General features: G+C 47.8%; 1 protein-coding gene across 4 annotated transcripts in view; it reads right to left on the bottom strand.

Moving 5' to 3' along the window:
• evlb (Enah/Vasp-like b) overlaps nucleotides 1–15,000 on the bottom strand; it is a 55,421-nt gene that overhangs the window by 22,550 nt on the left and 17,871 nt on the right. For all 4 annotated transcript variants that reach the window (XM_084432619.1, XM_084432618.1, XM_084432617.1 and 1 more), the window contains exon 2: nucleotides 2,206–2,374. In XM_084432619.1, coding sequence (XP_084288745.1) covers nucleotides 2,206–2,374 — 169 coding nt within the window. The remainder of the gene's footprint in view (nucleotides 1–2,205; nucleotides 2,375–15,000) is intronic.

The following is a 15,000-nucleotide window of genomic DNA, read 5'->3' as shown; positions in this document are numbered from 1 at the left end:
CAGACCAGAGGTGTGTGTGGGGCATCAGCATAGGCGGCGAGTTCAGACCAGAGGTGTGTGTGGGGCATCAGCATAGGCGGCGAGTTCAGACCAGAGGTGTGTGTGGGGCATCAGCATAGGCGGCGAGTTCAGACCAGAGGTGTGTGTGGTGCATCAGCATAGGCGGCGAGTTCAGACCAGAGGTGTGTGTGGGGCATCAGCATAGGCGGCGAGTTCAGACCAGAGGTGTGTGTGGGGCATCAGCATAGGCGGCGAGTTCAGACCAGAGGTGTGTGTGGGGCATCAGCATAGGCGGCGAGATCAGACCAGAGGTGTGTGTGGGGCATCAGCATAGGCGGCGAGTTCAGACCAGAGGTGTGTGTGGGGCATCAGCATAGGCGGCGAGTTCAGACCAGAGGTGTGTGTGGGGCATCAGCATAGGCGGCGAGATCAGACCAGAGGTGTGTGTGGTGCATCAGCATAGGCGGCGAGTTCAGACCAGAGGTGTGTGTGGTGCATCAGCATAGGCGGCGAGTTCAGACCAGAGGTGTGTGTGGGGCATCAGCATAGGCGGCGAGATCAGACCAGAGGTGTGTGTGGTGCATCAGCATAGGCGGCGAGTTCAGACCAGAGGTGTGTGTGGGGCATCAGCATAGGCGGCGAGATCAGACCAGAGGTGTGTGTGGGGCATCAGCATAGGCGGCGAGATCAGACCAGAGGTGTGTGTGGTGCATCAGCATAGGCGGCGAGTTCAGACCAGAGGTGTGTGTGGGGCATCAGCATAGGCGGCGAGTTCGGGGGGGACGGGGGGGACGGGGGGGGACGCGTACCCACCAGATTTCGTCATGAGTCATTTTGTACCCACCACTTTTAACTTCCGTCCATATTAATTTGACTTTTGGTTCGATTTTTTTTGACCGTTTTCAGTGGTTGTGAGGAGCAATATGAGAGAGAAATTTGGTAATCATTGTCTGACCCAACAAAAAAACATTATAATATTCATTTTATTTTATTTTCCGTGTTCGCATTTATGAGGGAATAAACAACGTGTCAGTTCTCGGGTACGGACGTGAGAGCTCTGAAAGCGGCACTAACAGACTGCTTTAAAACTTTCACAGAGACCTCAAACAGAACAGCTGCCTTTCTTTAAAGTGAATTTCGTTTTGTATTAATTATATCTTCATTTTAATCAATGTTTCATGAACCAATTGCCTGGATTTAATAAATAAGAAATACAGTGAGGAAAATAAGTATTTGAACACCCTGCTATTTTGCAAGTTCTCCCACTTGGAAATCATGGAGGGGTCTGAAATTGTCATCGTAGGTGCATGTCCACTGTGAGAGACATCATCAAAAAAAAAAAATCCAGCGCAGGTGTGTGTGTGTGTGTGTGTGTGTGTGAGGTGTGTGTGAGGTGTGTGTGTGTGTGTGTGTGTGTGTGTGTGTGTGTGTATGTGTGAGGTGTGTGTGAGGTGTGTGTGTGTGTCTGTGTGTGTGTGTGTGTGTGTGTGTGTGTGTGTGAGGTGTGTGAGTGTGTGTGTATGTGAGCGCAGGTGTGTGTGAGGTGTGTGTGTGTGAGGTGTGTGTGAGGTGTGTGTGTGTGTGTGTGTGTGTGTGTGTATGTGAGCGCAGGTGTGTGTGAGGTGTGTGTGTGTGTGTGTGTGTGTGTGTGAGGTGTGTGTGTGTGAGGTGTGTGTGAGGTGTGTGTGAGGTGTGTGTGTGTGTGTGTGTGTGTGTGTGTGAGGTGTGTGTGAGGTGTGTGTGAGGTGTGTGTGTGTGTGTGTGTGTGTGTGTGTGTGTGTGTGTGTGTGTGAGGTGTGTGTGAGGTGTGTGTGTGTGTGTGTGTGTATGTGAGCGCAGGTGTGTGTGAGGTGTGTGTGAGGTGTGTGTGTGTGTGTGTGTGTGTGTGTGTGTGTGTGTGTGTGTGTGTGTGTGTATGTGAGCGCAGGTGTGTGTGAGGTGTGTGTGTGTGTGTGAGGTGTGTGTGTGTGAGGTGTGTGTGAGGTGTGTGTGAGGTGTGTGTGTGTGTGTGTGTGTGTGTGTGTGTGTGTGTGTGTGTGTGTGTGTGTGAGGTGTGTGTGAGGTGTGTGTGAGGTGTGTGTGTGTGTGTGTGTGTGTGTGTGTGTGTGAGGTGTGTGTGAGGTGTGTGTGTGTGTGTGTATGTGAGCGCAGGTGTGTGTGAGGTGTGTGTGAGGTGTGTGTGTGTGTGTGTGTGTGTGAGTGCACCTGCTGGTCCTGCAGTTTGACGCCCACCACACGGAAGGTGTTGTTGCTTGTGTTGTGGTAGATGTTGATTCGACTGAAGCCCTGCTGACCCGGTTTGATCGGCACCCATTTTTTGCTGGTGTCGTCGTAGACCATGACGGAGGCGCGGGCCTGACAGATGCTCTGCTCGCTGAAACACACACACACACACACACACACACACACACACACACACAACAGGTCAGTCAATGATCAGTCAATGTCCTCGTTAGAGTCACTCATCAACCCGCCGCTCAGATAATCAACAACCAGTTCAGAAAACACAGATTCTCAGATCTGACTGATTTAGCAGGTTTGATCAGGTCATTAAAGCAGATATATCTATATAATTACAAAAAACATTTTTTTTTTTTTTTTTATATATTTTTTATCTCAGCATCTGCAGATTAGGTAATATTAGGTTTTTATTTGTAAATCACCAAAAAAAACAATAATCCCGTTGCAGGGCTGTTACACACAATCACTGCTGGAGAAAAACACACATGTGATTAATACTGAACCCAAACTCATGTCACTGAAATACAGACGCGTGACAACTTGCCCCGGTCTGCTCTTCTTATCATGAAAATCTGACTTTCCCCGTGTGTCAGTGCTGTAACCGGTGCTTCTACCAACACAGGGAACATGAAAAGTGAAACCCAGTAACTCTGTTCTGGTGAGCCTTTCTCTGCAAGCATGTCAAAACATCTTTCCCCTTCTGACGTATGAAGAGGATCTTATTATAATATTACCGGCCCTTAATCTGCACGTTTACACACACCAGCCGACATTTGGCACTGCATCTGTGGACACTTGTGGAGAAGTGAAACATGATGATGAGATGATCAGTGTAACTCCACAACAACTACACAAATGTCTCCACTAACATTCAGAAGCTCTTCCTGAGTCTCTCCGTAAGGCTGCACTCGCTACTGGTTATTCTGGGATTCTGGATGAGTGAGATTGGCCTGTTCTGTTATTGCTGGAGTTTCTGAAGCTCGTGTAAAGACTCCGCCCTCTTCTGAACGGAGGCGGAGCTAAAGCTCATTTGCATTTAAAGGGACACACACTAAAAACAGCCAGTTTTTGCTCACACCCAAAAAGGGGCAAATTTGACAAGCTATAATAAATGATCTGGGGGGAATTTGAGTTGAAATTTCACAGACACATTCTGGGGACACCATAGATTTATATTACATCTTGTGAAATGGGGATAATGTCATCTTTAAAGCCAGAGCATGAGACTGAAGTCACAGAGAGACAGAGAGTGAGATCAGCACTGAACATGAGGAACACCAGGAACACGAGGAACACGAGCACATCTGTGCAGCGCTGCTAAAATTATACCCGCGCCGCCGGCTGGAGACGCTCAGTTCACACACACACACACACACACACACACACACACACACACACACACACACACACTCTCTCACACACACACACACACACACTTGCGTTCAGAGGGAGGATGATGAACACACACACACACACACACACACACACACACACTCACTCACACACACACAAACATGCGCATACCCACTCACTCAAATGTATCTTTATTTAAGAATATTTAGAGATGTCAGAGTGTTTGGACAGAAGCGCTGAGGAAGAGTGTGATGTGTTGCAGTGATGAAGCATCTGTCAGTCCTGCTCATCATCAGTTTCTGCTGCCGCTCCTCATGGATTATTCAGTCGGCACTGACACTGATGTCACAGGACACGTGTGTTACGCACGCCACAATTAAAAAATAATCTGTTACCTCAAAAAAAATGAATGTTAACTGAAACGAAAAAATAATATATATATATTAATCTACTTGCCTAGGCAACATTTCTCATTTTCATTTAGTTCATTTAGACATAATCCCTCCAGAACACTCCCCGGAAAGGGTTCGATCCGGAACACTCCCTGGGAAGGGTTAGATCCGGAACACTCCCTGGGAAGGGTTAGATCCGGAACACTCCCCGGGAAGGGTTAGATCCGGAACACTCCCCGGGAAGGGTTCGATCCGGAACACTCCCTGGGAAGGGTTAGATCCGGAACACTCCCTGGGAAGGGTTAGATCCGGAGCAGAAGCCCGAGCCACCTCAGAAGACCCTCTCGATGTGGAGGAGCAGCGGCTCTACTCTGAGCTCCTCCCGAGTGACCCAGCTCCTCACCCTATCTCTAAGGGATCGCCCGGACACCCTGCGGAGGAAGCTCATGTCGCCGCCTGTATCCGGGATCTTGTACTTTCGGACATGACCCACAGCTCATGACCATAGGAGAGAGTAGGAACGTAGATCGACCGGTAAACCGAGAGCTGAGCCGCACCACGACAGACCGGCACATCGACCGCATTACTGCAGAAGCTGATCCGTCTGTCAATCTCCCGTTCCGTCCTTCCCTCACTCGTCAACAAGACCCCGGGATACTTGAACTCCTCCACTTGAGGCAGGAACTCTCCTCCACTTGGTTAGTTCACCCCAAAATTTAAATTCTGTCATTAATTACTCGCCCTCATGTTGTTCCAAACCCGTGAGACTTTCGTTCATCTTCAGAACACAAATGAGGATCTTCTTGATGAAATCTGAGAGCTGTCTGTCCCTCTTTATGCAGATACACAACTACAACTTCGATGCTTAAAAAACTTCGTAAAGAGATTGTAAAACTAATCCATGTGAATTAAGCAGTTTAGTAAAAAAATTCTGAAGACACACGATCACTTTATACACGGACTGAATTGAGGATTTTATCACATATAAATATTCATCAACTCACACATCAGTTGTGGTAAACGGAAGCTCAAAGAGTAATGATGCTGAAATTCAGCTTTGATCACAGGAATAAATTACACTTTACTATATATTCACATAGAGAAGTCCGCTTGACGTGCGAGAACCAATGAGGTTCATTCTCGTGTTACGCATCACGTTTGAGCTTCTCAAGAACCAATGAGGTTCATTCTCGTGTTACGCATCACGTTTGAGCTTCTCAAGAACCAATGAGGTTCATTCTCCTGTTACGCATCACGTTTGAGCTTCTCAAGAACCAATGAGGTTCATTCTCTTGTTACGCATCACGTTTGAGCTTCAGTAAGAACCAATGAGGTTCATTCTCGTGTTACGCAGCACGTTTGAGCTTCTCAAGAACCAATGAGGTTCATTCTCTTGTTACGCATCACGTTTGAGCTTCTCAAGAACCAATGAGGTTCATTCTCGTGTTACGCATCACGTTTGAGCTTCTCAAGAACCAATGAGGTTCATTCTCCTGTTACGCAGCACGTTTGAGCTTCTCAAGAACCAGTGAGGTTCAGTCTCGTGTTACGCATCACGTTTGAGCTTCTCAAGAACCAATGAGGTTCATTCTCTTGTTACGCATCACGTTTGAGCTTCTCAAGAACCAATGAGGTTCATTCTCTTGTTACGCATCACGTTTGAGCTTCTCAAGAACCAATGAGGTTCATTCTCGTGTTACGCATCACGTTTGAGCTTCTCAAGAACCAATGAGGTTCATTCTCGTGTTACGCATCACGTTTGAGCTTCTCAAGAACCAATGAGGTTCATTCTCGTGTTACGCATCACGTTTGAGCTTCTCAAGAACCAATGAGGTTCATTCTCGTGTTACGCAGCACGTTTGAGCTTCTCAAGAACCAGTGAGGTTCATTCTCCTGTTACGCATCACGTTTGAGCTTCTCAAGAACCAATGAGGTTCATTCTCTTGTTACGCATCACGTTTGAGCTTCTCAAGAACCAATGAGGTTCATTCTCGTGTTACGCATCACGTTTGAGCTTCTCAAGAACCAATGAGGTTCATTCTCGTGTTACGCATCACGTTTGAGCTTCTCAAGAACCAATGAGGTTCATTCTCGTGTTACGCATCACGTTTGAGCTTCTCAAGAACCAATGAGGTTCATTCTCGTGTTACGCATCACGTTTGAGCTTCTCAAGAACCAATGAGGTTCATTCTCGTGTTATGCATCACGTTTGAGCTTCTCAAGAACCAATGAGGTTCATTCTCGTGTTACGCATCACGTTTGAGCTTCTCAAGAACCAGTGAGGTTCATTCTCCTGTTACGCATCACGTTTGAGCTTCTCAAGAACCAATGAGGTTCATTCTCGTGTTACGCATCACGTTTGAGCTTCTCAAGAACCAGTGAGGTTCATTCTCCTGTTACGCATCACGTTTGAGCTTCTCAAGAACCAATGAGGTTCATTCTCGTGTTACGCAGCACGTTTGAGCTTCTCAAGAACCAGTGAGGTTCATTCTCCTGTTACGCATCACGTTTGAGCTTCTCAAGAACCAATGAGGTTCATTCTCTTGTTACGCATCACGTTTGAGCTTCTCAAGAACCAATGAGGTTCATTCTCGTGTTACGCATCACGTTTGAGCTTCTCAAGAACCAATGAGGTTCATTCTCGTGTTACGCATCACGTTTGAGCTTCTCAAGAACCAATGAGGTTCAGTCTCGTGTTACGCATCACGTTTGAGCTTCTCAAGAACCAATGAGGTTCAGTCTCGTGTTACGCAGCACGTTTGAGCTTCTCATACTTTTCGCAAACCTTGTGAGCACGCGAACCCAAACGCTGTGACCTCGCGCCAAATGTTTTTATTGGTTTATTAGGTACAAAAATTAATGAAAATGTTTCATTATTATGAAAAATTGTGAGTGTGAGGGATTTGTTCACTTCACACAAAAAGATCTTGGAATGAGATGGCTAACTGTAGTAGCGTTTAGTCCACTGTCTATAATAGCCTAATTTAGAGATCACTTTTTTTTTCTTTTTTTTTACCGACTACCAACTTTGATCGGTTAACGTTGATTCGGTCAACCATCGGTCAAACGGTCATCGGTTAACATCTCTAGTCTAAAGTCAGTGGCGCGTTGCGCATGTTATTCCAGATGCTATTTTAAGGGCGCATGCTTGGCCATAATGTAGCGTGTGCACAACACACACACACTTTGCTTCTCTCATCTACACAGAAGCAGCAGTTTTCATTTTTAGAAAAAAAGGAAAAATATTAACACACGAGGGAAATCATTGTTGTGTCCATGAAGATGTGAAAAATAGGCATAAATCTAGCTTACACATTTACCCAAATTATTATACGCCTGTTTAACCGAAGCTAATCTGTGTGTGTTTCTCCATCCCCAATGTCACTTCTCGGTGTTTTACGGCCCTGACGGGAACGTCGGTCTCCTCGGCTGTGAACCGCTCCTGGCAAATCCGCCGTTATAATAGCAATCCGCCATGGAACAAGCACACCTGCTCTTAAAGGGAATGTGAGATGACACTCTGATTGGTTTATTTCACGTTACGCCCAAACCACACCTATGAGTAATGAAGCGACTTCAGACCAACACATTTTAGATTAGCGTCGGGCGCAAGAGTCATTTATCCCGAGATCCGCCCACAAAGTTACTTGCGTTTCGCGCTTGATACTTGCGTTTCAGATCGTTAAAATAGGGCCGTAAAAGTCTTGCTTTTTCCCCACATCTGATCAGTAAAAGCCACTGACACTGCAAGACGAATCGCAAGCTGCTGAAAACATGAGCATCGAGTTCTGAGATTAAAACGTTTGAGAGTCAGAGACGCTCGACTACAGCCAGAGAAAGCAGTTCTGACACACTCACAGTCACTGAGCCAGTGCGGCGCGTTACACAAGAAGCAAAGCAGTTTTGGTTTGGAGCAGAAATCATGAAGCACAGAAAGAGTCTGATGTGTGTGAAGCTGAAACACACTAATGCGCTGACAGCACAACTGGACTGGAACAGTCCTCTGGCCTACATAAAGACCGGCTGAGGAAGAGGAGATGCACTGCCTCTTTAAAGTCAGCATGAAATCAAAATGGACAATTCATGTTTTTCTTTGGAATATTGCAGCATTTATTATGAATCATTTATTATAGTTTAAAATTCATGTTGAATCAGAATAAGTTCCTCTTCAGCATCTCTTCTCTGATGATGTGGGCAGGGCTATAAACTGTCACTCACATGAGATCAGCCAATAGCAAACCACAAACATCCAATCAATTCCCCACAGACACAATCAAGCCCCGCCCACATGTGTTCTCATTCCAGAAGAGTTTCACTCACAATAGAGAAAGAAAAGACTAGAGCAACTTCTGTTTCATACCCAGATTTACAAGTCAGAATACACTCTAAAAAATAGAGGTCAAACATGGACAAACCCAAACGTTGGGGTACATTTTTTAATTACATTTTTAACCCAACGGCTGGATTTGTCCATATTTGACCCAAATTTGGGTTGAAACAACCCAGCATTTTTCAGAGTGTACTGTAAACAGCATAAATTAATGAATATTTCATACATGCTTGAACTTTTCCCGTAAGATTCAGTGAACGCATCTCATATTTGATGAAGTTTGCATCATTGACTCTGCTTTGAATCGATCTGGACTGTATAACAGAAATACATCTCGACTGAATCCAGAACTTGTGTCTAGACCTGGTTTTCTGTGTTCTGTTGCAGGATTGAGTCTCATTTATTCTCCATCAGATAAAATAAACTAAGCTCTTGTTATAATCTCTCAGGATAAACCTAAACGGGATATGATTTAATACGCGTGTGGCGGCTTTACATTAAATAACATGCGTCTGCTGTCTAGCACTAGAACCGGTTCATCATACACTTTTAATACATTAAGAAACAGTATATTATTTTGAGTTTATTCTTCTTCATCTTCATACAGTCAAACCAAAAATTATTCAGACACCAGATATAATTTTTGATATTGTTTACCAGTGTGATCAGGACATTATAGTTCATTAGTGTAAGTGAGGAGAGCAAAATAAAGTAAACTGTGACATATTATACCCAAATATTCTTTATACCAGTAACATTTATAACAATTTGGGAGCAGAAATGATTCGGACACTTTGAGCTGATCATGTTTTGCTGAAGTGTGTTTTCTCTTTAATTGCTAATGCTCTTTTTACACACAGACTGAACACAATGAAGCATTGCTTGGTGATTGGTTGAGCTAAACTGGTATTATCTAATTGTGTAGTTAAATTTATAGGGGTCATATAATGCCATTTTTGTACGAGCTAATATGATTCTTTAGGTTCTAAATGGAAAGTTTGTAATATACTTTAATTAAAAATTCTCATTAGTATTGTAAGAAAACACTCATTTTACCTGGTCAAGAACAGCTGTTTTCAGCACGCCGTTTAAGTGCATGTGTCTTTAAATGATAATGAGCTTTGCTCCCCCCGCCCCTCTGTTCTGTGCGGACACCGTTTTTAATAATAACACAATAACCATAACGCGTTGTTCATTATAAACGTGGGATTATGAATTATATTGAGAACGTCGTACATAGAAAACATGCCGTAATGTACCCTGAGTGTAAACAGCCGCATTCATAGTGAAGCGTGCAGCTAGCGATTTGCAAAGATTAATATAAAGGTTAATAAAACGTTACACTCACTTCTTCTTCTTCTGGAGGTGCAGCAGGAACAGGAATAGTTGGTACCGATCCTTTTTTCAGGAGCAGCTTCTTAGCAAAACCAGCTTTACACTGACCCTCGTGTGTAAAGCAGTCTGGTGTGAGAAATGATTCGTGCAAACATGAAAACATTGACGTTGATCGTGGGGAATATTCCCTTCGAAAACACACTCAGCCACTGCGTCTTCAGCGGTTCAGATTTAGGAACATCAACATGACTGTGTTCGTTATTACACCCGAGAACACCACAATCACTGAGACGCCATTCTGCTCACAGACAGTGCTCCAGCGTATCAACTATGACTGCGCCGGTCCGCGCGGACTATGCTTGGACAGGGCGGGTCTGTGTTGAAACGCTGCTGTCAATCAACAATCGTGGGAGGGACGTCCGACCGTGTGACGTCACAAGATCGAACGGCATGATTTGAGACGGGGAAACATATAAGGAGATTTTAAAAAAAAACACTGGATGGATTTTTATCATTTTATGATGGTTGTGTACAGGCACTGCCAACACACACTTCAGTACAATCAACTTGTAAAAGTGCATGTACCATTATATGACCCCTTTAACAGCTGACAGATATTCAACATAATTCACGTGTGAGAGTCTAACAGAAGGACGGACAAAACCAGTCAGATATCAACTGAGTTCTTGTCATATTTTATTACCATTTTCTAAACAATAGCGAATAAACTGATAATGTGAGAAAAGTTGAAGGTGTCTGAATACATGTTGGTTTGACTGTATGATTGTGAGAATTGGCCATAAACTGCACTGCAAAATGAGAAATTTTAAAAGCATCCAGTAATAAAGTGAGACTGATGCGACGCCAGACAGACGGCTTTGCCTCGAGATGTTTTTACTGAGAATCTGCAAACTAATCTGAGCCGCACTGATCGAGACGAACACCGGTCGAGACGAACACCGGTCGAGACGAACACCGGTCGAGACGAACACCGGTCGAGACGAACACCGGAGACGAACGCCGGTCGAGACGAACACCGGTCGAGACGAACACCGGAGACGAACGCCGGTCGAGACGAACACCGGTCGAGACGAACACCGGTCGAGACGAACGCCGGTCGAGACGAACACCGGTCGAGCTGAACACCGGTCGAGACGAACACCGGTCGAGACGAACACCGGTCGAGACGAACACCGGTCGAGCTGAACACCGGTCGAGACGAACACCGGTCGAGCTGAACACCGGTCGAGACGAACACCGGTCGAGACGAACACCGGTCGAGCTGAACGCCGGTCGAGACGAACACCGGTCGAGCTGAACACCGGTCGAGACGAACACCGGTCGAGCTGAACACCGGTCGAGCTGAACACCGGTCGAGACGAACACCGGTCGAGCTGAACACCGGTCGAGACGAACACCGGTCGAGCTGAACACCGGTCGAGACGAACACCGGTCGAGCTGAACGCCGGTCGAGACGAACGCCGGTCGAGCTGAACGCCGGTCGAGACGAACGCCGGTCGAGCTGAACACCGGTCGAGACGAACACCGGTCGAGCTGAACACCGGTCGAGCTGAACACCGGTCGAGACGAACACCGGTCGAGCTGAACACCGGTCGAGCTGAACACCGGTCGAGCTGAACACCGGTCGAGACGAACACCGGTCGAGCTGAACACCGGTCGAGACGAACACCGGTCGAGACGAACACCGGTCGAGACGAACACCGGTCGAGACGAACACCGGTCGAGCTGAACACCGGTCGAGCTGAACACCGGTCGAGACGAACACCGGTCGAGCTGAACACCGGTCGAGACGAACACCGGTCGAGCTGAACGCCGGTCGAGACGAACGCCGGTCGAGCTGAACACCGGTCGAGACGAACACCGGTCGAGCTGAACACCGGTCGAGCTGAACACCGGTCGAGACGAACACCGGTCGAGCTGAACACCGGTCGAGACGAACACCGGTCGAGACGAACACCGGTCGAGCTGAACACCGGTCGAGACGAACACCGGTCGAGCTGAACGCCGGTCGAGCTGAACACCGGTCGAGACGAACACCGGTCGAGACGAACACCGGTCGAGACGAACACCGGTCGAGACGAACACCGGTCGAGACGAACACCGGTCGAGCTGAACACCGGTCGAGACGAACACCGGTCGAGCTGAACACCGGTCGAGACGAACACCGGTCGAGCTGAACACCGGTCGAGCTGAACACCGGTCGAGACGAACACCGGTCGAGCTGAACACCGGTCGAGCTGAACACCGGTCGAGCTGAACACCGGTCGAGCTGAACACCGGTCGAGCTGAACACCGGTCGAGACGAACACCGGTCGAGACGAACACCGGTCGAGCTGAACACCGGTCGAGACGAACACCGGTCGAGACGAACACCGGTCGAGCTGAACACCGGTCGAGACGAACACCGGTCGAGACGAACACCGGTCGAGCTGAACACCGGTCGAGACGAACACCGGTCGAGCTGAACACCGGTCGAGCTGAACACCGGTCGAGACGAACACCGGTCGAGCTGAACACCGGTCGAGACGAACACCGGTCGAGACGAACACCGGTCGAGACGAACACCGGTCGAGACGAACACCGGTCGAGCTGAACACCGGTCGAGCTGAACACCGGTCGAGCTGAACACCGGTCGAGCTGAACACCGGTCGAGACGAACACCGGTCGAGACGAACACCGGTCGAGCTGAACACCGGTCGAGACGAACACCGGTCGAGACGAACACCGGTCGAGACGAACACCGGTCGAGACGAACACCGGTCGAGCTGAACACCGGTCGAGCTGAACACCGGTCGAGCTGAACACCGGTCGAGCTGAACACCGGTCGAGACGAACACCGGTCGAGCTGAACACCGGTCGAGCTGAACACCGGTCGAGCTGAACACCGGTCGAGCTGAACACCGGTCGAGACGAACACCGGTCGAGACGAACACCGGTCGAGACGAACACCGGTCGAGCTGAACACCGGTCGAGACGAACACCGGTCGAGACGAACACCGGTCGAGCTGAACACCGGTCGAGACGAACACCGGTCGAGACGAACACCGGTCGAGCTGAACACCGGTCGAGACGAACACCGGTCGAGCTGAACACCGGTCGAGCTGAACACCGGTCGAGACGAACACCGGTCGAGCTGAACACCGGTCGAGACGAACACCGGTCGAGACGAACACCGGTCGAGACGAACACCGGTCGAGACGAACACCGGTCGAGCTGAACACCGGTCGAGCTGAACACCGGTCGAGACGAACACCGGTCGAGACGAACACCGGTCGAGCTGAACACCGGTCGAGACGAACACCGGTCGAGACGAACACCGGTCGAGCTGAACACCGGTCGAGACGAACACCGGTCGAGCTGAACACCGGTCGAGACGAACACCGGTCGAGACGAACACCGGTCGAGCTGAACACCGGTCGAGACGAACACCGGTCGAGCTGAACACCGGTCGAGACGAACACCGGTCGAGCTGAACACCGGTCGAGACGAACACCGGTCGAGCTGAACACCGGTCGAGACGAACACCGGTCGAGCTGAACACCGGTCGAGACGAACACCGGTCGAGCTGAACACCGGTCGAGCTGAACACCGGTCGAGACGAACACCGGTCGAGACGAACACCGGTCGAGACGAACACCGGTCGAGACGAACACCGGTCGAGACGAACACTGGTCGAGATTTGAGGTGGCTTATGAGGTGTTATGAGGCTTATGAGAATTTTCCTGGCTTATGAGGTGCAGAAGCTTCCTTCACCTCTGGGCGTTAAAGCTCGCTCTACTAGGAGTATCGCGTCCTCCCAGGCTCTTTTCAAGGGAGTTACTTTAGAGGATATTTGTGGCAGGTCGGTCCTCTCCACACACTTTTATTTAGTTGTACTTAGGTTTTACAACTTGGATTTAGATGTGGCCCCTGGTTGAGTCTGGTCTGGCAAAAAAAATAGGAAAGTTCCTTGTTGGGCCAGATCCGGCAGCGGTTAGCTTGGCTTGTGTGGTATATCATTCCCATTGGGTCATCTCTACGCAGCGTCAAGTGAACCTATGAAAGAGAACGTCTCGGGTTACTTGCGTAACCCACGTTGTCTGAATAGGGAACGAGACGCTGCGTTAACTGTGCAGCTCCTCTTGCTGCCGAAGGAGCTTCTTCTTCATTGGTGGAAAATCTGAGGAGCAGATGGCACGTTCACTGTATAAGAGTGAGTGAAGTAGCCCTGCCGAGGAGGCGCCCATGCCATCAGCCAATGAATTGGCATAATTCTATACGGGTTCATATAATCAGCACATGCCTTCACGTGGCAGCCCTGTTTTGACTCATTTTACAGAACCACACATGTTCTAATGAATTTATTCTTTATTGGAATCAAACGAATGGTTATGAACCACAGAATCCACCAACACTAGGCAAAATGATATAAGTAGAAATATGCAATTACTTAAGGGAAATTGTACTTATTTTTCGCATAAATATGCTTGTAACCAATTGTTTTAATATATAATTGTACTTGTATTCACTTATCCATCTAGCAAATATGCTAATTAGAATATTACATGGCCCAAACATGTAGCAGGCACCAGTATTCCTGGTCTAGGAGGAATACAAAGGAGTAATGGTCATTTTAAGGACCTGACGGCCGCCATTTTGAAAATGAGGCCTTCCTTGGAGTCAAACTTTGGTAAACTTTTATTATGTTTTTAAGTACATATGATACTACTGTAAACCACTGAGAAACCTTTTGTTAGAATTTATTTTGGGTCAAGCCATATTTGCAGCAGACTATGTGAGAACGGTGTGTGTTAGCGGCCGCTAAGTTAATAACTAATGATCTTTACAGCGGAAGTGAATCAACTTTATCTGGACAATAACTTTATTCTAGATCTGCTGTAAAGCCTGAACAATCTCTGTTACTGTAATCTCCTGTCATCACTGTAAAGCTGCTGTGAAACTCTATATTGTTAAAGCGCTGTATAAATGAAGTGACTGGACTCGATCCTCCAGTGACTCTCCACACTGCTGCCACAGAGAAGCTCTGCTGAGTCCACACTGACACATTACGCTTCCTCTGTCTGTCACAGTGTATCAGAGGATTCCGTGGTTGCCATGGCGCCCTGGCTAGTGTGACTATGGGATGCTGAGAAGCCGCACGTCTCCACGGTAACAGAAGCCTTTGGGATGCAGTTCAAGCATCGCTGCCTCTTTCATTCATCACAAAATGAGCCACACATTACGGGATGAAAACACTCAGTAGATACAGCATCTACTGTATCAGAACCTCATCACTGATCCAGAACCTCATCACTGATCCAGAACCTCATCACTGATCCGCATCTACTG

Source organism: Rutilus rutilus (genome assembly GCF_951802725.1).
Source record: "Rutilus rutilus genome assembly, chromosome: 15".
In the NCBI taxonomy this organism is placed as follows: Eukaryota; Metazoa; Chordata; class Actinopteri; order Cypriniformes; family Leuciscidae; genus Rutilus; species Rutilus rutilus.
This window is presented reverse-complemented; position numbering and strand designations above follow the sequence as displayed.